The sequence below is a fragment of the Bos javanicus genome, chromosome 24 (genome assembly GCF_032452875.1).
Source record: "Bos javanicus breed banteng chromosome 24, ARS-OSU_banteng_1.0, whole genome shotgun sequence".
NCBI lineage: Eukaryota > Metazoa > Chordata > Mammalia > Artiodactyla > Bovidae > Bos > Bos javanicus.
This window is the reverse complement of record NC_083891.1, coordinates 56,244,680-56,268,423: the sequence shown is the minus strand read 5'-3', so window position 1 is coordinate 56,268,423 and position 23,744 is coordinate 56,244,680. Positions and strand designations below refer to the sequence as shown.

Below are 23,744 nucleotides of genomic sequence, written 5' to 3'. Positions count from 1 at the left end.
AGAAAGCGAAGAGGAACTAAAGAGCCTCTTGATGAAAGTCAAAAAGGAGAGTGAAAAAGTTGGCTTAAAACTCAACAGTCAGAAAACTAAGATCATTTCATCTAGTCCCCTTCATGGCAAATAGGTGGAGAAACAATGGAAACAGTGAGAGATTACTTTTTTGGGCTCCAAAATCACAGCAGATGGTGACTGCAGCCATGAAATTAAAAGACACTTGCTACTTTGAAGAAAAGCTATGACCGGCCTAGACTGCATATTAAAAAGCAGAGACATTACTTTGCCAACAAAGGCCCGTCTAGTCAAAGCTATGGTTTTTCCAGTAGTCATGTATGGATGTGAGAGTTGGACTATAAAGAAAGCTGCCAAAGAATAAGAAAGTTGCTGAAGAATTGATGCTTTTGAACTGTGGAGTTGGAGAAGACTCTTGCGAGTCCCTCGGACTGCAAGGAGATCCAACCAATCAATCCTAAAGGAAATCAGTCCTGAATATTCATTGGAAGGACTGATGTTGAAGCTGAAACTCCAATACTTTGGCCACCTAATGCAACGAACCGACTCATTTGAAAAGACACTGATGCTGGGAAAGATTGAAGGCGGGAGGAGAAGGGGACAACAGAGGATGAAATGGTTGGATGGCATCACTGACATGATGGACATGAGTTTGAGTAAACTTCAGGAGTTGGTGATGGACAGGGAGGCCTGCTGTGCTGCAGCCCATAGGGTCGCAAAGAGTTAGACATGACTGAGTGAACTGAACTGAACTGAGCACTAACATAGGAGCTGGTACACAGCAAATACTTGAAATAATCTGAACAGATGCTGTAGCAAGACAAAAGATCCTACCATATTATGAGAGAGATCCAGAGAGAGCAAAATCTTGAATTGTTCACTGGATCTGAGTGGTTGGAGAAAATGCCCCATTAGGGACAAAGCTATAACGGGTTAACAAGACACAGGTGACTTCCATAAGCAATTTTTCTGTTAATGATATTATCTGGCAGAGATACCCCCTTCCTGTTGTAATTTGAAGAAAAGTCATCAGAAAGGGGACTCTGGAGAGAAAAGGAGGCTGAATGTATACTCAACAGTAGTTCCTTAAAGCTCTGTTAGGATGGGTTAACATACCAGGAAAATTCTCAAGTGCAATATAAAAATCTAGGTATTCTGGCCTCAACTCAGCTCAGCACAGTCAGAGAAATTTCTGCATAGAAAGGAGTACTAAGACCTCATAAACTAAAATTTTATGATTTTATGCAATATTTCAAAGCAAATCTAGTGTTGTATAGACTATGACTACAAATACCTACAAATAGTTATACATGTGAGTAGTAATGTATAAAGGTAAGAACTCTGTTGGCGGGGGGGATTACGATGGGTTTTCTCCCCTAAACCTTTCCTCCATATTTCTGTACTGCTTTCTCAATGGTAATACTCCACACCCCCACCCCCGATCAAGTTCCACTCATCTTAAGGCTCCATTTTAGCCTATATGATTCTAGATCTAATGCAAACTATTTTTCCTTATTTAAAAATCATTTGATTTTCTAAACCATGGGGACTTAAATTCAAACTGTTTATCTCTCACATAATCTGTTATTTTGTTTGACAAACCCACAGTTTCTCAACTCCAATTTGCCTTAGAATTACCTGGAAGTACCTTATTAAACGGAGAAGGCAATGGCACCCCACTCCAGTACTCTTGCTTGGAAAATCCCATGGATGGAGGAGCCTGGTAGGCTTCAGTCCACGGGGTCGCTAAGAGTCGGACATGACTGAGTGACTTCACTTTCACTTTTCACTTCCATGCACTGGAGAAGGAAATGGCAACCCACTCCAGTGTTCTTGCCTGGAGAATCCCAGGGATGGGGGAGCCTGGTGGGCTGCCGTCTATGGGGTCGCACAGAGTTAGACACGACTGAAGCGACTTAGCAGCAGCAACCTTATTAAAATCTGGGTCATTGCCTCAGAGATTCTAATTCAGAAGGGTTGAGGCAGGAGGAATCTATTTTGAAATTTTCTACACGATTCTGACGTGTAACCTCATTTGGAAAGAACAATGCCCGGTTTGTTGTTGTTGTTGTTCAGTCATTGTGTCCAACTCTTTGCGACCCTAGGGACTGTAGCCTGCCAAGCTCCTCTGTGCATGGAATTTTCCAGGCAAAAATACTGGAGTGGGTTGCCATTTCCTTCTCCAGGGGATCTTCCTGGATCAGGGCTCAAACCCGCAGCTCCTGCACTGGAAGGTGGATTCTTTCCACTGAGTCACCAGGGAAGCCCTAAATGCCCAGTGATTTTCTATAAAAGGAACTTATGGACAGATAGAACCATCCATGGAGAACTAAACACAAATATTAATACATTATCCTGCAAAGAATACTGGCTTAGTATTACAAGTAATAATCATTTCCCCTTGTATGAAATTGGCAATTTTCAAAGCCCTTTCATATCCTTCTGTAAAACACCTCATCTTTCTAGCCTTACTTTGCTTTTTGCAAAAATAAGGATTTCTTTCAGACTAAAAAAATAATGTGTACCTGATATACAGTAAAACAAAAGCAAAAACAATACCCAGTTGCGGATGTGACGGCTGATGGAAGTAAAGTCCAAGGCTACATAGAGCAATACTGCATGGGAACCTAGAATGTTAGGTCCATGAATCAAGCAAATTAAAAGTGGTCAAACAAGATGGCAAGAGGGAACATCGACATTCTAGGAATCACTGAACTAAAATGGACTGGAATGGGTGAATTTAACTCAGATGACTGTTATATCTACTACGGTGGGCAAGAATCCTTTGGAAGAAATGGAGTAGCCATCATGGTCAACAAAAGAGTTCAAAATGCAGTACTTGGATGGAATCTCAAAAACAACAGAATGATTTCTGTTCGTTTCCAAGACAAACCATTCAATATCACAGTAATCCAAGTCTAAGCCCCAACCAGTAATGCTGAAGAAGCTTAAGTTGAATGGTTCTAGTTCTTTTAGAACTAACACCTAAAAAAGATGTCCTTTTCATTATAGGGGACTGGAATGCAAAAGTAGGAAGTCAAGAAACACCTGGAGTAACAGGCAAATTTGGTCTTGGAGTACAAAATGAAGCAGGTCAAAGGCTAACAAGAGTTTTGCCGAGAGAACGCACTGGTAGTAGGAAACACCCTCTTCCAACAACACAAGAGAAGACTCTACACATGGACATCACCAGATGGTCAATACCGAAATCAGACTGATTTTATTCTTTGCAGCCAAAGATGAGAAGCTCTATACAGTCAGCAAAAACAATACCTGGAGCTTACTGTGACTCAGATCATGAACTCTTTATCTAAATTCAGACTTAAATTGAAGAAAGTAGGGAAAACCACTAGACCCTTCAGGTGTGACCTAAATCAAATCCCTTCAGAGAAGGCAATGGCATCCCACTCCAGTACTCTTGCCTGGAAAATCCCATGGAGAGAGGAGCCTGGTAGGCTGCAGTCCATGGGGTCGCTAAGAGTCGGACATGACTGAGCGACTTCACTTTCACTTTTCACTTTCATGCATTGGAGAAGGAAATGGCAACCCACTCCAGTGTTCTTGCCTGGAGAATCCCAGGGACGGTGGAGCCTGATGGGCTGCCATCTGTGGGGTCGCACAGAGTCAGACACGACTGAAGTGATTTAGCAGCAGCAGCAGCAGCAAATCAAATCCCTTACGATTATACCGTGGAAGTGACAAATAGATTCAAGGGATTAGATCTGATAGACAGAGTGCCTGAAAAACTATGGAGAGAGGTTCATGACATTGTACAGGACAGAGGGATCAAGACCATCTCCAAGAATAAGAAATACAAAAAGGCAAAATACTTGTCTGAGGAAGCCTTACAAATAGCTGAGAAAAGAAGAGAAGCTAAAGGCAAAGGAGAAAAGGAAAGATATACCCATGTGAATGCAGAATTCTAAAGAACAGCATGGAGAGATAAGAAAGCCTTTCTCAATGATCAATGCAAAGAAATAGAGGAAAACAACAGAATAGGAAACACTAAAAATCTCTTCAAGAAAATTAGAGATACCAGGGGAACATTTCATGCAAAGATGGGCACAAAAAAGGACAGAAATAGTACGGATCTAACAGAAGCAGAAGATATTAAGAAGAGGTGGCAAGAATACACAGAAGAACTATACAAAAAAGATCTTCATGACCCAGATAACCATGATGGTATGATCACTCACCTAGAGCCAGACATCCTGGAATGTGAAGTCAAGTGGGCCTTAGGAAGCATCACTACGAACAAAGCTAGTGGAGGTGATGGAATTCCAGTTGAACTATTTCAAATCCTGAAAGATGATGCTGTGAAAGTGCTGCGCTCAATACGCCAGCAAATTTGGAAAACTCAGCAGGGGCCACAGGACTGGAAAAGGTCAGTTTTCATTCCAATCCCAAAGAAAGGCAATGCCAAAGAATGCTCAAACTACCGCACAATTGCACTCATCTCACACGCTAACAAAGTAATGCTCAACATTGTCCAAGCCAGGCTTCAACAGTATGTGAACCGTAAACGTGCAGATGTTCAAGCTGGATTTAGAAAAGGCAGAGGAACCAGAGATCAATTGCCAACATCCGCTGGATCATCGAAAAAGAAAGAGAGTTTCAGAAAAACATCTACTTTTGCTCCAAAGCCTTTGACTGCATGAATCACAACAAACTGTGGAAAATTCTGAAAGAGATGGGAATACCAGACCACCTGACCTGCCTCCTGAGAAATCTGCATGCAGGTGAACAAGCAACAGTTAGAATGGACATGGAACAACAGACTGGTTCCAAATCAGGAGAGGAGTACCTCAAGGCTGTATATTGTCACCCTGCTTATTTAACTTATATGCAGAGTACATCAAGCAAAATGCCAGGCTGGATGAAGCACAAGCTGGAATCAAGATTGCCAGGAGAGATATCAATAACCTCCAATATGCAGATGACACCACCCTTATGGCAGAAAGTGAAGAAGAACTAAAGAGCCTCTTGATGAAGGTGAAAGAGAAGAGTGAAAAAACTGGCTTAAAACTCAACATTCAGAAAACTAAGATCATGGCATTAGGTCCCATCACTTCATGGCAAATAGATGGGGAAACAATGGAAACAGTGACAGACTTTATTTTCTTGGGCTCCAAAATCATGGCATATGGTGACTGCAGCCCTGAAATTAAAAGACGCTTGCTCCTTGGAAGAAATGCTATGACCAACCTAGACTGCATATTAAAAAGCAGAGATATTACTTTGCCAACAAAGGTTTGTCTAGTCAAAGCTATGGTTTTTCCAGTAGTCATGTACGGATGTGAAAGTTGGACTATAAAGAAAGTTGAGTGCAGAAGAATTGATGCTTTTGAACTGTGTTTTTGGAGGAGACTCTTGAGAGTCTCTTGGACTGCAAGGAGATTCAACCAGTCTATCCTAAAGGAAAGCAGTCCTAAATATTCATTGGAAGAACTGATGCTTAAACTCCAATATTTTGGCCACCTCATGTGAAGAACTGACTCATTGGGAAAGACCTTGATGCTGGGAAAAATTGAAGGCAGGAGAAGGGGATGACAGAGGATGAGATGGTTGGATGGCATCAACAACTCGATGGGCATGAGTTTGAGCAGGCTCCGGGAGCTGGTGATGGATAGGGAGGCCTGGCGTGCTGCTCTCCATGGGGTCGCAGAGAGAGTTGGACACAACCGAGTGACTGAACTGAACTGATATACAGCAGGCACTCAGGAAATGTTCATTCAATGAATGAATGAAAGAATGGCTACCTCACAAAAACATGCAAAGTGTTATGGGGTAGAAGAATAGGTTTTTGAAAAACCAGTCTTATACCTAGTAATCTTAGGCTCACAGAATTTAAGTAATGAACCTAGTAACTGGGTCTCGGTCTAAGCTTTCTGGCTCCTTGTTTGGTGATCTTCTGTTTCGCTTTCTTCCTGAAATTTGCCCGTTAGCCTGTGTTGTGTGAGAGACGGTCCACCTGCTGCATTTTGTATTCACAGCACTGCCGACGAGTGACAAACGGCGGGAAGTGTACAAGCGCATGTAGGCTGTTCCCTTCTTTAACCTCTGTCTACTGCAGAGGCTGTAACTCCAGAGGCCTGATACACATGTCTACAGGTAATAAATCTGTGTGAGTTATAGCTGTATCCTTGTAGATTTACAATGATAAGTTTTAATTCATGTCTGGCAACATATTTACATAAATTACAGCAATAGAGTAATGATGCCATATGCTGGAATGTTCACCCAGAGAAATTCAAGAGGCTTACGGCAGCTGGCTTTCTTATGGCCATAAAGGGCCGCCCTCATATATATGAGAAAGAAGCATTGAATTTGGTATTGTAGGCATTATACAGATGTTTTCTTACTCTTGACATTTGTCTGAAAGTAAACTATGCTTCCAGTGCCTCTCACTGCATTAATGAATAGTCTTGATTAAGATGTAACTTTAGGGAAGAGCAGAATTACTTAAACAGTCGAAACCTTCAGAGGAGTAAGTGCACATTACTTCTAAGGGTCTACTCTGTCTTCAAGTGCATCTGCTTAACAGCTCTGAAGCTTAACAGCCCTGATGCTGGAGCACAAGCTCAACCAGGCTGGGAGGGAACAGGGACAGTGAGAGGAACCAGGGCAGGCCTCTCCCTCTCGGGCGATGAAGGGAAGGGGCCCTTGGCCTCGGACGGAACATGGCAAGGGACCACAGCCGGATGTCATGAGCCTTGCCCAGTACTTCCGCATTCCAGTTCACTGTTTCTGTTCCAAGAGAAGGGAAAGTGGATTCTTCTAAAGTTGTGTTACTATTAGTCTCCTTTGCTGGGACAGATTTCCCATTAAGAGTTTTGTTCTTACATCAAAAAGACTCTTTCAAATTCAGAAACTCACAATTGGATATTAAGGATGACCATGAATCAACCCACCACTACCATTTACTGAGACTGTAATAGTCATGAAACTAAATGTCTTATGTTAGTTTAATTAATCTTTATAAGGGCCTAAAATTAGGCCCATAATTTCCAGGCGTCAAAGATAGTAGGTGGAAGGGCAGGCCCCAAACCCAGATCTCGTCAACCTTCCTTCCTGTTTATCACATCTTACATCATTCCAAGGGCCAGATCACCAAACTCCCTTGGGAAGGAAATGCTGGTTGCCTTCCTCAAGCCAAGGTCCTGTGTTCAATAAAGGTGACAGCCTTCATCTCGGGAGTGAACTTCCACTAGTCCATCATAATTTCATTCTCTTTGCCAGCAACAGGTTTAGGGTTAGGGTTAGTGGATGGTATGGGTATGTGATGCAATCTTGGTCAACTGAGACGTGAGAACAGACTTTCTCAGATGGCCTTTTTGCCTCTGGATGGTATCCTCTGCATAGGTTGCTGGTGCTGTGGCAACATCTTGTACCCTGAAGTGGTCCAGCCCAAGAGACGGATGCTCTGAACATGGTGAAGAAGGGAGGGTCCTTCACGACACTGCTGACTGCTCAGTTCACCAGCCGCCTCTAGATGTTTCGTTACATGAGATAATAGATCCTTTAATTGAAAGTCTCTTTCGTGCCTTCTATTACTTTGCAAATAAAATATCCTAAGTATGAAATCTTTCCAAAAGCTCCATAGTCCCTTTATTTAAAAACTCCCCTCTATGCCTAAACTGGGCTTCCCTGGTGGCTCAGACAGTAAAGAATACAGCTGCAGTGTAGGAGACCCAGGTTCAATCCCTGGGTGGGGAAGATTCCCTGGAGAAGGGAATGGCCACCCACTTCAGTATTCTTGCCTGGAGAATTCCATGGACAGAGGAGCCTGGCGGGCTACAGTCCATGGGGTCACAAAGCGTCAGACACGACTGAGCAAATATACCAGATTTTAAGTATTTTATATATCAAGACTGGATATAAAGGATACAAGGCACTGAATCCAGAATAAATTCAGTGCACTGTGATTCTCCTACCTCGTGTTTTTGAATTTTCTGGACTAAATATATACAGAATCCATAAATACATCTATCCATAGACGCATGTCCATATTCTCATTTTTTATATACTGACAGGAAAAATAAAAAGGCTAGGAAGGAAATTAAATGGCATTGAGAAATGTAGATAAAATGTGAATTTTGGGAATCAATGCTTTTACAAAGATATTGAAATGCTTGTAATAACTGTTGTGTTTGGAAACAGTTTCACATATTTCCAACTATAGATATTACCATGAATTAATTTTTTTCCTCAGTGTAAAAATCTTAAATATTACCATTCAAAGTACAACATGGACTTCAGAAACACTCAGTGAGTGATGAGGCAGAGAGACGACAGAAAAATACACCTGTATGTGCTCCATTAAAATAATTCTTTAAAAAATTTTAAACTTTCAGGGTAAATGATGGTCTAATTGCAAGGACTGTTCTATATATCTCTTTGTCTTCCTAGAGGTTCTTCTCTAAATAGCATTGCATTTTTAAAACGGGAAGCTTGTTAGGTAATTCAACAGGGCATCAGAAAACCATTGTCTTCCTCAACCATTCATCTTATCATCATCCCTTCTGCTGTATTTCTGGTTGCTGCTCCTGAATGTCATAGGAAACACCTGCCACAAAACCAGCTCCTGAAAGAACAGGAAGAAAAGGCCTAAAATGTCGGCCTGACTAAGCACTGTAGTCAATCCTCACTGCAATTTTTGCAATCATCACATAAATGCCCTTGATGTATAAGCGTTATAGACTTCTGCTCCGTGAAAACTGTGCCTGAAGCTTCAAAACTCTGCCATAAAGAAACATCAGTCTTACTGCCCACCAAACCCCTAAGGGCCATTACTCCTCCTAACTAGAAGTAAAATCTTTGTTATTTTTAGAGAGAAAAAGACATTGTTCTCCAAACTTCTATTCATATAAGCGTGTTTGCTGACACTGTCGAGCCTGAACGTTAGCTTCCTTGCAATATGCAGCAACCTTAGAGTGCTCGCCAGAATGCAATGCATTAGAGAAAATTAGGGCTTCCCTAGAGGCTCAGGCAGTAAAGAATCTGCCTGCAAAGTGGGAGACCAGGGTTCAATCCCTGGGTTGGGAAGATCCCCTGGAGAAGGGAATGGCAACTCACTCCAGTATTCTTGCCTGGAGAATCCCATGGACGGAGGAGCCTACAGTCCTTGGGGGTTGCAAAGAGTTGGACACGACTGAGCGACTTAACACTTTCACTTTCATCAGAATGCTTTGAATCCCATGCTGAAAACATTTTCAGATCTTGCCAAGCCCCCTTTTCCTAAAACGACTGTTTATGGAAAATGCCAGCATTCAGTTCTTGCTTTACATTTTGCTAATGCCATGTAAACTTGATTTATAAAATCTATATTACTGAGTTAGCATTCAATAAGACATAGAGGGAATTCCCTAGTGGTGCAGCAGTTAGGACTCTCTGCTGCCACTGAGGGGCATAGGTTTGATCCCTGGTCAGGGAACTAAGATGCCACAAGCTACACAGCCCCCAAAAAAGAAAAAAAAAAAAAGCACAGAGAAGCGGTGTCTCCACTTTTCTACTGGAATGACTGTTTTTCTCCTGAGATTTGTGTGGTTCCCAGTGTACTGCTTTTGCTATAACATGAACCACTCACATACACACAGTGGGGAGCACATCTCTCAGGTTTTCATAAACCTACTTCCTCTATATTTCTTCTCCCTCTTGGCTTTGCAGATGCTGTGTCATCTGCCTGGAGTCACGGCCCTTTCCTCCCCTTCCTGCCTAACTCCTATAGTTAATGGTTCAGCTCTGATATCTTTTCTAGAGAGCCCTACCAGACCATTCTCTCTAGTCACCTAAACAGACCTGGGCCTGTGCTCTTCCTGTGTTCCCCACCATGCTCCAGCTCGCTCCCGTGGAAGGGACAATCACAGTATTTCAGCTCTGGGTTTGTATCTGTCTTATAGTGCTTGCGTGCTAAGTCACTTCAGTTGTATCCGACTCTTTGTGACCCCACAGACTGTAGCCCACCAGGCTCCTCTGTCCATGGGATTCTCAAGGCAAGAACACTGGAGTGGGTTGCCATTTCCTTCTCCAAGGGATCTTCCCAGCCCAGGGATCAAACCTTCATCTCTTACGCTTCCTGCACTGGCAGCCTGGCTCTTTACCACTACTGCCACCTGGGAAGCCCTCTGACTTCTAGTCCAGAGTATAAATTCCTTGGAGGGACTTTATAAGAAACAGTTTATATTTATTTATCTTTATCCCTTGCACATAATTCAGTGTCTGATACAGAGAAGAGTTATCATAAAATTATTTTTATTTTTTATAAATAAAATGAAGTTCCAGCTGTGGAACTTCATTCTTTATGAGAATGACTGCAGTTCAAGAGTCCTTCTGTGGACGTCCCTGGTGGTACAGTACATAAGAATCCATCTGCCAATGACGGGCGCACAGGTTCGATCCCTGGTCTGGGAAGATTCCACCTGCCACGGAGCAACTAAAGCCCGTGTGCCACAGCTGCTGAGCCTGTGCTCTGGAGCCTGTGCTGTGCAGTGAGAGCTGCCACAGTGATGAGAAGCCCACGCACCACAACCAGAGCATAGTCCCTGCTCGCCACAACTAGAGAAAGCCCACGCGCAGCAGTGAAGACCCAGTGCAGCCATAGACAAATAAATCCGTTTTTAAAAAAAGAGTCATTCTTTCATTCACAGGAATATTAGGGAGAGTGTGGAAAAGCTAATGCCCACGAACTATGAGAAAGCAGTTTCAGAGCATTTTGGTGATCACACGCACAAATCTTTAGCACTATGCATTCAGAAATAGCCCTAAGAAAATCAGACAGACGAAAAACGTATGGAAGTAAGACTATGTAATACAGCACTGCTGAAAATGGTGAAAATTGAGGGGGCAGGGGGCTTAAATGTTCATTGACAGAGGATCGGCTAATGAATCCTCCACCTGTGTACTGGAATAGGATGTAGTCATTCAAACAGACTAAAACAGCCCTGCAAACTTCACATGCCCAGAACCTAAAATCCTGACCTTCACCCATACGTAGCCTGTTTTTCCTCTCAGCTATTAAGGGCACCATAATCCATCTGGCTGCTCAAGACTCCAATCTATGAGTCACCCTTGAGCCCTTCCTTTCTCTCACCATTGCCTCACCCTGAATCCCCCAACCCTGCACCCGACATGTGAACAATCATTAAGACCTGCTGGCTCTCCTTCCAAAACATACCCTGCTCGTGCCTGCATTTCTCCATTGCTACTGCAACAACCCTAGTTGCAGCTCAGCGGCCATTAATCTTTTCAAATAAAAACAGATCAAACCAGTTCCTCCTTTTAGGATCTAGCCTACAGAGAGAAAAGCACCAGTGTATAAAGATGCTCATTGCAGCTATGTTCGTATGAGCCCAGAGCGGGACTTAATCTGAAGAGTTCATCAACAGAACAGTAGCTTTATAATGTTTTTTATATTTTGTAAAGAACATGTTAGAACAATGGTGTTTGACCAGGAAGTTTAGCTATGATGTCCTATTAGGATTTTTTTTTTAGGCTGCAGAATACTGTGTCTATTGTGATTCCAAAGTTTTGAAATAAAGAACAAATGCCTTCCAAAAGCAAAGCAAGAAAAAAATAATTGCTAAAAACATCATATATTTCTGACCACGAAGTTACGAAACTAGAAATCAATTACAAGAAGAAAAATGCAAAAAAACCATTTAACATCATATAATTTCCTGGCATGAAATTCTCTAGTGGCAGCCCATCACACTGAAATAAAATCTGATATCCCCACCCTGGCCTTCGTGATCGGTCCTGCCTTCCTAGCAAAGTCCACCTCAGATCTCTCTTCCACTTGCTAACACAATGAATGCACTTTACAGTTGTCTTTTTTCTGTTCCCCCAAATTCCCAGTGGTGTTCCCACCTTAGGTGTTGTCCTAATTGCTCCTTGTCCTTATAATGCTCTTCTTAGAGGTGGTCACATAGTCTTGGGTTAAACGAAGCCCCCTCCACGTGCTCACCCCTGAGCACCTACAGTAGGCAGCCAGTCACTCCTCCTGTTATCACACCGCTCCCTGATATTTTCTTCTTCAGCTTGTTTGTCTCCTCTCACTGAACAGAAGCTCCCTGAGGGCAGGAGCCACACTTGCTTTATTTGCCACCAACAGTAGGCACTACTTGCTATTATTGAATGAGATATATGGACTCATAGTGAGTAGGTAAAAACAGGTTGCAGGAAACCCTTAAATTATTGGGGAGGAGGGAGAGAATAATCTTACTTGTATATCTCAGAAACAAGACTCAAAGTGTTTACAATAAATAGCTAAACAGGAATCAACGCCAAGGGACAGTTACAGTGGACTTTAACTTTCCACTTTAAATATTTTGTTATTGCTTGAGGTTATTTTATAATGAGTGTGAATTACATTTATAATCTGAGGAGACAATCAATAAATTTCATTCACTTTCCAGAGAAAAAGGAGGCTGATTTGCTCCTTCACCAGCTACATACGTATCTCCCTTTTCCCTAGTTCTCATGTAAAAGCTAATCATTCAAGCATTATATTTGGACTTTTTGGGGGGGTGGTGTGCAAGAAAATTACAGAAATTACTCAATTTTGACTGGCCAGGCATCAGTAGGTCATTATTGTCAATGAAAACAAAATAATTCCTGTAAGAAAATAATTGTTACAGGAAGCTTCAAAGCTTAAAGAGACAGAAGAAGAGAAAGCGATGAAGGAAGGAAGGAACTAAGACCGGGCACTGCCACAGCTCACCAGATCCCGAGATGAAGCAGAGTGTAAACATTTTCAGCCAACTCCAAACCCAGTAAAAACCAGGAAACAACAATCCTTGAGATCCTAACTACAGTTCTCTTTTGAGTTAAAAAAGCAGCCATCTAAGCAGCATTAAAAGGCTTGTAATTTATGATAAAGAAGCTTAGAAAAAAACTGGACTGAGTTTCAACAGAGATAAGTAATGAAAGGATAAAGAACAAATAACATGCAAATAAGAATGAGAACATTCACAGCCATGTCTGTTGAAAGCAAGAGAAACTACAAAGAACATTATGCTAATAAGTTAGAAACTGAATAAGAATCACAAGACGACTGGCTCACTAACCCCATCTTTCATATCTGAAAAACGATGCTGAAGCAAACAGGTGTGGGAAATTACACAGTAATAAAATCCTTGAAAAAATTCAGTGAGGGCTAATTAATATAAGACTTTAAATATATGCAAACAGATAGGCCAAAAACTGAGATATGCTGGCAGTTGGGAATACCATATTTAAATATCAGCTTTACTCAGAAAAATTTTAATATAGCAGGAACATGAAAAGTAATATTTGTAATGATTTCAAAAAATTACTTAAAAAATATATCAGTAGGACAACAGATTAATGCTATGCAAAAATCAGGATAGATGAAGAATAATCATTATATATGGTTGGTTGAGGACAGATCAATAAGTATAATCTTAACTTTGTTAAATACTTGGTTTGATATTCTACTCATTCTACGTTTAAGATTAATCAAATTGTTTGGAATAAAGAGCAACAACTACAACAAAATCCTAAAAAAGAACTTGTAATAGATATAGCTAGGATGAAATCATGTACACCTAAGTAAGAGAGAAAAGAAGTTTGGGGTTGATTTTGTCTTATTTAATTAATAACTAAATAATAATTATGATGACTAACATTTTTTAAGCACTTACTGATGTTTGCTTTATATACATATATATAACATTCTGAGGTCTCAAGGTTTATCTTTAAAATTTTCCACAGTTAATGTAATTTCATTGCAATGTAATGCATTTCCAAGTTTATTTTATTTTAATATAATCAACACTTACTGAATACTACTTGTTGAGAATTTTACATAAATTACCTTCCTTCTCACACATACAGGCACTATTTCTGTTACCACTATATAGTGAGGAAGCTTCAGTTCAGCAAAGTTGAGATACATTCCAATCAGATTTAAGTCACACAAGTTTCTCTTTGTTCTTCTCCAATATATTACACTGTACATTTTAAAATTTACTTCTATGTAGTGTTACATTTTTGGCGGTATTGCGTCTTCACTGCTGTGCGTGGCTTTCTCCAGCTGCAGCGAGCGGGGCTACCCTCTAGCTGCGGTGCGTGGTCTTACTGCTGTGGCTTCTCTTGTTGCACAGCACGGGCTCTAGAGCACGCGGGCTTCAGTGGCTGTGGTGACAGGCTTCGTTGCCCCACAGCATGTGGGATCTTCCCAGAGCAGGGGTCAAACCCACATCTCCTGCATTGGCAGGTGGAGTCTTAGCCACTGGACCACCAGAGACGCCCCTATGCTGCTTTAGATCACTTTTCAGTTGAATGAGTTAACTCCTCCTCCTCTAATTACCTAAGACAGAGGTCAGCAAATTTTTTCTGGAAAGGGCCACACAATAAATGTGTTAGGCTTTGTGGACCATACACAGTCTTTGCTGGCTGCAAACACCCAGTTCTGCCACCGCAGTGTGACCGCAGCCACACGCGATCCTTAAATGAACGACCTGGCTGTGTCCCAGTAAAATTTTACTTACTCCAACAGGTGGCAGGCAGATTTGGGCAACAGCTTGCAAACTCAATATGAGTAAAGTTCGTATTCCAGACTGAATGCACATTTAGCTGCAGTTCTGTATATCGCCTGTACTAGACTGACAAGAAGAGGTCGTAAGAAGACTGATCTTTAAGAAAGATAGATGCTAATGCCAAAAGATAAGGGAAACACATTTGACTTGCTGAGTCTATCCCTTGCTAGCCCATCGAAGGACGACAGGGACCCTGTATGTGCTGTGCCCCTTCTTCCGTCCTTGGGCTCCCACTGGGCCCAAGGACACTGCCTCGCCTCTGGCATCCTGGACAGGCCACGGTGCGTCTTCCCATGGTAGGGGCTCTCATTTAGGTGGCTGCCCCTTATATTTCCACCTAACTGGAACCTACCCCTGGAGCCCAGTGAATTTACTAAGGATCCCTTCTACATCTTTTATGTCATATGTTATGTCTTTGTTCAACATTAGTATAACTGTCCCACTCTCTCTGTTCACTGATTTCAACAGCTAATTCAAAAAATATTTTACTGCATTTCTAGTTCAAAATTCCAAGTCCTCTGATTCACCTCTAAAATACCATTTCTAAACATGCCAACTATACTCATGTATTCTGACTCACTTATTTCAAACACTACAACACTAATACCATGAAGGAATTAAGAGAATCCCTTAAGAGCTCATTGTCACTGGATAAAACTGGTAACTGGCAAAAGCAGTTAAGATTGATTTTAGAGATTTAGCTTTGTTTTCATGCTCTGAAAGATGAGAGGAAAGGGTAACCTTCCCTTTCACAGTGCGCTGGAAGGTAAAGGTTATCCCGTCGTACAACACTAATGACAACTGGGATATCAAAATCAAGAAGCTGAAGTAGAAAAATATCACAGGGACACTGAAATGTCAAAATTCAGTAAAATAAGGCACGAAAACAAAATGAAATACGTGTGACGTTACAGATTTCTGTTAAGAAAGAATGTCATTGATTGATGAGTGTTTCTAAAATACTTTTATTAAAAGGAATAAGATATTCAAAGTATTCATGCTTTTTGCATGTTGATTAAGATCATCGCTGAGACCAGCGGGAGGGGAAGTGTCAGGAGGTGTGTGCTCAGGGCAGCTGTCAGGAGGTGTGTGCTCAGGGCGGCCTGCTCCGTCCTCATCAGCTCTTTATCGGGGTTCTTCCTTCACTCCTCTGGGTGTTACGACAAGGCCTCGCTCTTCCCTCTGTTGGTGGCAATGGTGTCCTCTCTATGGCTTCCTCACTTTAATTTTAAAGAAGCTTGAAAAGATCACCTTGTTCGATTTTTTTTTTTTTTTGGTCTTCATCTTGTGGATGCTTGTGGCTTATTTCTCTAAAGCTGGCTAATAATAATATACAGTTGACCCCTGAAGAACAGGGGCTTGAACTGCGTGGGTCCACTCATACTTGGATTTCTAGTCCTTATGACAGCTCTATACCATCCAGCACTGTCTGAATCCCCAGATGCAGAACCAGGGATAGGGAAGGTCAACTGTAAGTTACATGTGGGGCTTCCCTGGTGGCTCAGATGGTAAAGAATCTGCCTGCAGTATAGGAGACCCGGGTTTGATCCCTGGGTTGAGAAGATTCCATGGAGAAGGGAACACTACCCACCCCAGTATTCTTGCCTGCAGAATCCCATGGACAGAGGAGCCTGGACAGATAATCCATGCGGTCGCAAAGAGTCGGACATGACTGACTCTACAACTACCACTGCATCACTGCATCACTAACCCCGGCGACGTTCAGGGTCAACTGAACTCCAATATATAACAACTGATTCTGAAAATGATGCTTGGAGACTGTCTCTCAAGAGGAAAACATTATAGGCAACGTGTAACTTGATTTTTAAAGCAAGTATTCAGACCGGTTTCATTGCTTAAAGTGAGAGCTCAGAGTAAAGCAATACAGTCACCAACAAGGAGTTAATGTCTTAAAAGAAAAATCACACAAAAGAAACTCAATAGTTAATCAGTGCGGTAAATGGTGCACACTCACAGGAAATGCACAATGGACACTCATGCCTCAGGGCCTCTGAGAAGGACTGTATAAAGAAACGTGTTAAATCTGAATGATACCCTCTAAGCTGGTCTGACCCCTGAAACTTTTACCACCAATCTGCTACCATCTCTTAGATCTATCTTATGGAAAGCTGCCAGAGAAGCTTTTGGGGAACTAATTAATAGTTTATTAAATACAAGAGGCAATTTAAAATTTAGCTACATGATATATTCATATTCCTTCTGAAAACTCCTAATATAGTTGAATATATCAATTATGGTTGAATACAATTTCTAATATGATTGAATATAGCAGCATTGATAATTGCTACAGTGGAAGACAAGGGATAATAACTTGGAATTACTTATCAGTGAACACTATAAATTACCACAATCAGGTAGCTTTGTTAGCTAGATCAGCCTACTAGCTTTGTTTTTGCCATTAACCAACAAGGTGACTCTGGGATAAAGAGACTGATCACTTTGACATCAAGTGGGGCTAGATGTGCTCCATCTACCCAAGTGGCACATTTGGAGAACCAAGTGGTCAAGATGAAGACCCAGACGAACTTCTCATCAATAATAAAGTTGTATAAAAGCATAGGAAGTTATCAAAGCATAAAAAGGAATATATTATTTCAAATAGAGCCTTGGCTTCCTTCTTCCAGAACCACACCAAATGCCATTGTGATTTCTGCCTTTCTTGAACTGAGTAGAATACTGTCCTCAAATTGCTAAAGATCTCATTTTACTTAGAAAGCGAATTTTCATTTAGCCATTAATCATGATAATGTATCATCACGTTTTTTTCCCCCACAAAACACATGATAAGAATAAGAAAATCAGAAAACTTTGTTTAAAGGAAGAAAAGATTTATTGCAAAGGGGTTTGTGAGTACCACCACCTTACTCAGGGCCCTGTGATGAGCAAGTCTGCGGCGGCCCTTCATTCCCAGTGAATAAAGACAGTAGGGCTCTATATTCTCTGAGTCCTTCATTACACTATTGATCCCTTTAGCATTATCCATAATGTTCCCGCAGCTCAGCACGTCAACTGGTGAAGTGCTGGTCTCTCACTCCTTTCAATAACCTGCGGACTTTATGGAGAGGAAGTCACAATGATTTATTTACCTGACATTTTCCAGTCCGAATGTCGTACAGGGCCACTGAACCGTGGCGAGCTCCAACGGCTATTCTGTGATTCCGCTCATAATAGCTGACCATGTAGAACCTGGATTGAACATTTAAACAACAGCGAAAATGAAAAAACAGGTGAGATGACCTGCACGTCGAAGCGGATAGCAACACACACTGCAGATTAAAGCCAGTTCCAATAAACAGTGTTAAATAAGTATATCCATAATTAGTAAGTGGAGCTTTTTCAAAAATGTTTCATTGTGGTAATTCTTAAAATCAACTGAAAGAAAAATGATGCAGAATACCACTTAGGCCTGTTAATAATTATTTTCAATAGAAAACAACTTCATAATTACAAACATCCTTGAATTTTGAAATAAGAAGTAAGGGTCAAAAACAAAAAGATTAAACATGAAAACTCAGTTTTGCTACAATGACTATTATGCAAATATTTCTATTCGAACAGAAATAGAAAAGATGAAAAGGCTTATATATTCAATCTAATTATGCTTTCATGGTTTATTATGGTATTAAGGAATGAAAAATATTTTTTAGCAGAACAATAATAAAAAACCAGTATATTAAACACGTTATGCTTAAATGTTCATATCAGTAATTTGAAATGAAATTAGAGAGTTATTCACCAAAAAAAGTTATCTGGCAAATTTTCTAGTTTCCACATTTATCAGTTTATCCAAACGATAACTGTGCCTATTGGTAACATAAATAAGCATATTTGGTGATTTGGCATTGCATGAAAATAGGATTTAGGGAGGATACTTTGAAGGCTGTAAAAGGTTGATTTACTTTTATTTGTTTATTTTTCTGGATTAATTTTCATGATTTGATTATGTATTTGAATTCCTGATCTTTGCTCTGTCATGATTTCATAGCCATATGGCTAAAGCCTGGGAAGGCAAGAATAAAAATTATCAGAAGTGTAAATAAGGTATGCTTTGATGTCCCCGAAGAGTTTTGAATATGCCTTCCCATTATCCAGTCCTGCCGTCTCAGTGAGAGTTACCTAGATAAATTAGTGGCCTACTCTCAATGTTTCTGAGGACATTACATCAATTTTACTATATATCCCTTTTCTTTTTTCTCTTTGATTCTCTGCTACAAATCTAAATTTTCTGTTATTTTTTTAAAACATAGGAGGGGGAGGAAAAACAGATGACAGAAAAGAAGTAGCATTTCTCTAATTCTTTCTTGAGATTGATACAGAGTTAAAAAACAAACAAACCAGTAGGGCATGGACTCCATTGCTGAAATTCTGGTAAGAGGCTGAGAGAGAGAGTAAAGGGGAGATATCTCTGAGCATTAGACACCAGGGAGAGTCTGACAAAGCCGCTTTGGCATTATCAGACTTTATGACATTCATACGTATTTTATAAATCTGGGAAACAGGACATTAAATGTTTAAACTTTTTGTTTGAAATTTATTCAGCAGTACTTCTGTCTGATCTCTAAGCCCCACCCAGCAAGGCAACTTTTTTCCTCTTTAGTGGAAGATAGATGCTTCATTTCTAAGCACGTGAAAGACACTACTCTAGGCTGTCCCGTGGGGTGGTGTGGGGCTCCGGTACGGGAGGTCCTCTTGTACACACAGGTTTGAGGGAAGGAAGGGGACTAGAGGCTCTCGACGATGTGTGCGGCTTCCCCCTACTGAGAGGTGAATAAAAACTTTCTTAAATGTCTTTCCTGTCTAAAGCATTCTACTACTGTCCCTCAGTAGAGAAGGAAAGCACCAACAATCAGCATTCAAAATTGAAGGTTTCCACACTACAAAAGAAAAGATATTTAGAAGAGCTTTAAAATGTTTACTATTTTAGTATTCAGTAATTACTGTGGTCTAAGAAGGAGCATCACTACATATCTATATGTATGCCTATAGCTACACCACATCTAAACACACCTGCTGCTGCTGCTGCTGCTAAGTCACTTCAGTCGTGTCTGACTCTGTGCGACCCCATAGACGGCAGCCCACCAGGCTCCCCCGTCCCTGGGATTCTCCAGGCAAGAACACTGGAGTGGCCTGCCATTTCCTTCTCCAATGCAGGAAAGTGAAAAGTGAAAGTGAAGTCGCTCAGTCGTGTCTGACTCTTAGCGACCCCATGGACTGCAGCCCACCAGGCTCCTCCGTCCATGGGATTCTCCAGGCAAGAGTACTGGAGTGGGGTGCCACTGCCTTCTCCATAAACACACCTAAGCCCACACAATTTAAATCCTATTAGAGTAACACGGAATATAATATTTAAGAAATGTTTTAACAAGTATCTATTCTGTGCAGGTTAACAGCCACAGGAAAATAACATTTCCAGAGGTATTTTGTTATCTGTTATTAAACTTTGCACAGATGCAAGAGTTATATTGCCCCAACACTTCTGCAAAACGTAAACTTAACTGCCCCTCAAAATAATCCTCTTGAAAACAATCCGTTGGTAAAATACATTTATGTTGACAAAATTTTACTTAGTTAAACTCGAATCTAAAAGGTTTTTTATTACATTGACCATTTTCTATGCTCTGGGTATCAACCTCATCTTTCTATATCACCTACAGACACCATTATTTATGGGAGAAAAAAAGACCAAATCTATTCTTGGTATCAAATCTTTAGTCTCCCTGAAAGGACCATATATTACAGGTCTGCATTTTTCATTCTTTGCAATTTACTACCAGACTAATACTTCTGAAATATCTGAAAGAATTCTGGACAGTGGAGGTCTCATGGCATGTTTTTAATCTTTGGATTTCTTGTTAAACTTTTTCTTTCTTTAATGGTCTCTCTTTAACAGAAGAAATCCAAGGTACGTGTGCATTCACTTCCCAAGTACTCACTCTGGGGACTGGCTACAGTGACCGTCTCTCTGCTGAGGGTTTCCAGAGCCCACCTTGCCCCCAGACTAGTCTTCTGGAACCAGTTCTCCAGTGTAATGTTGCAAACTGTATTTCTTGCTGGGGCTAGGGTGGTCATCATCTAAAACATTTAAAGTCCCTGATCTCCATGCCTTCATCACTGTCCACATGCAGCCAGAGCGGTCCTTTTCAGCCATAAATCAAATCACCTCTCTAGAATGTTCACAACCCTCCTTTAAGATCCTGGCCCTAACACCTCTCGGACTTTATCTCTTCTCCTCTTTGCTTGGTCTACTCTGGCCATACTGATCTCCTTATATTTTCGTGAATATTCCAGGAGTATATCCATTTTGGAGCTTAACATTTGCTGCTCCTTCTGCTCGAAAGTCCCATCCTCCAGGGGTTGTGTGCTCACTTCATTCAGGTCTCTGCCCCAGGGCTGTCTAGATAAGGAGGCCTTTATGAGCCGTCACCTTAATACAGCAGCCGTTCCTCCACTACTCTTCAGTCCAGGATCCTGGTTTTTCTTTACTGTACTTGTCATCTCTTTGCAATTATTCAGTAATTTTTTGTTTATTGTTTCCCACCATCAGAGACTTTACCTTTTGTTGAATGTATGCATACACAAACAGGGTCCAAGCAACCTACTGAACAGGGTCCTCCATTAACCTACGTCCTTCAGGATACAGCAGTACATAGGTTAATGCTGTAAGAAGTCCAAATCACTATGCTTATCCTTCAGGGACTAGTATATAAACTAAGCTAAAAATTTCAGGTTTTAAGACTAATGAATATTTTCTAATGTCTAAAATAATAAACTCGTATAAAACAACAAAGGAAATAACTGTCTAAAGAAGTTAGGCAGAAATCATGAATCAGAAGGCAACCTCCTGACCTTTCTAAAAAATATATTTTCCATTGACACAAACAACTGCAGATTTACAAGAAGTTATATGTAAAGATTCTTGAAGTCTGAGTACATTATCATGAGACTGACAGGTGCATAATGGAAATTATTTCATTATGTCTCAGGGGACTAGAAGAGATTATTTGGTCTGAAACTTAAGGCAAATACAGTCTGCTGCTGCTAAGTCACTTCAGTTGTGTCCAACTCTGTGTGACCCCATAGATGGCAGCCCACCAGGCTCCCCCGTCCCCGGGATTCTCCAGGCAAGAACACTGGAGTGGGTTGCCATTTCCTTCTCCAATGCATGAAAGTGAAAAGTGAAAGTGAAGTCGCTCAGTGGTGTCTGACTCTTAGCGACCACATGAACTGCAGCCTACTAGGATCCTCCATCCATGGGATTTTCCAGGCAAGAGTACTGGAGTGGGGTGCCATTGCCTTCTCCACAAATACAGTCTAAATAATGATATACACAATACAGTATATGTATTTGGTATAAATGGTCTGAGAATAAAAATTATTCTAAGAATTAGCCAGATATTTAATAGGCACATTTAAATTTCACTGAATATAGTATTATCACACAAAACACAATTAAAAGAAATAATCACTTATTGGTCATTACGAAATACCAGAATAGGCTATTCTATTTCTCCAAAGCATATTCGTGACATCAACTCCTCAGGAGCCACTGACAACAGGGTGTCACCACCTCACCACGGGTGGTTTACAATATGAAATAAATATGTGAATTGGGTCCACTCTGGGGCAGGATCCTGGAGCAAATCATGTTGCCTGAGTTTGCCAAGCACCCAATGCCTGAGTCTAAGTAACTTTGGTACCCTTTACTTACAGTCTCCCTTGAATTGATGACCCTTTTACTTTTTATTAAAAATGGTCCTCAAATGGGGGATATATGTATCCCTATGGCTGATTCATGCTGAGGTTTGACAGAAAACATCAAAATTCTGTAAAGCAATTATCCTTCAATAAAAAATAAATAATTAAAAAAAAATGGTCCTCAAATAAGAGAAGTTTGTGTGATACTTCAAAAAAAAAAAAAAAAAAAGGAGAGGAAACATGCAACTCCCAGCAGAGACAGGATTTAGAAGAAATACAGAGCCTGTAATATCACTTTCTTAACCATGACTCTGATAATGTGGCCTCATCTCAGGATGGTGATACTGTGTACAGTGTCCGTAAGCATTAAAATGCAACAAGGAACCCTCTTCAGTAATGCAAAGTGAATCTCCAGCTAAAATGAACCCATCTGAAAATCTAAGGACGTAAGAACTAGAATGTCTGGGCTATAACTATGATTTACAACTATTTACAGTCACCTACTACGGCTGAGGACGAACTATGTATCAGGCACTGTGCTGAGAACGTGTGTCTGCATTCCCAGGAGTAGCTGAGGTATTAGGAGGGATTCTTACCTAGCTGCTTTTACAAATTCTTGACGTTGATTGAAAATGATCCCAAGACTTTAAACTCTTGGTCTAAAAAGTATTAAGGCCGTACGTAATTGTAAAGAGCCACCACTAATACATAGCAAAGGGCAAGTCTTTGCTCTCGTGCCTCCTTCTTCACCAAGGGTTAATCGCTGTTAACAATTTGGTGGACATTCTCAGCTTTGCCTAATTTTTATTACCAAAGTGGGGTCATATTACACCTATTATTCCGCAACTTTCTTTTCTTCCCTCAATAGTTCATGGAGCATCCTCCCACATACATGAACCCACGTCATCCTTTTTCACATCTGCTTTATTTTCCTGTGCATTTACACTCCATTATTGAAATAGTCCCTTTCTGACATTTAAGTTATACACAGATCCTTGTACACATAGATGAGTATTTGTGTAGGAAAGATTCCCCAAAGCAAGGTTCTAAATTAAAGCACACACACATTGTAAACTTTGCTGTGAGTGCATGCATGCGTGCTCAGTCACTCAGTTGTGTCTGGCTCTTTGCGACCCCATGGACTGGGGCCTGCCAGGCTTCTCTCATGGAATCTTCCAGGCAAGCATAGTGGAGTGGGTTGCCATTTCCTAGTCCAGGGGATCTCTCTGACCCAGCGACAGGACCCATGTCTCCTGCATTGGCAGGAGGCTTCTTTACCATTGTACAACCCGTGAAGTGAAAGTCATTCAGTCATGTCTGACTCTTTGCGACCCCATGGACTATAGCCCGCCAAGCTCCTCTGTCTATAGAACTCTCCAGGAAAGAATACTGGAGTGGGTAGCCATTCCCTTCTTCAGGCAATGCCAAATTATCCTCAGTTCCCCATAAAAGAGTTCCCTA

General features: G+C 41.0%; 1 protein-coding gene across 4 annotated transcripts in view; it reads right to left on the bottom strand.

Moving 5' to 3' along the window:
• WDR7 (WD repeat domain 7) overlaps positions 1-23,744 on the bottom strand; it is a 353,722-nt gene that overhangs the window by 53,762 nt on the left and 276,216 nt on the right. For all 4 annotated transcript variants that reach the window (XM_061400296.1, XM_061400294.1, XM_061400297.1 and 1 more), the window contains one exon: positions 17,675-17,774. In XM_061400296.1, the coding sequence (XP_061256280.1) occupies positions 17,675-17,774 (100 nt within the window). The remainder of the gene's footprint in view (positions 1-17,674; positions 17,775-23,744) is intronic.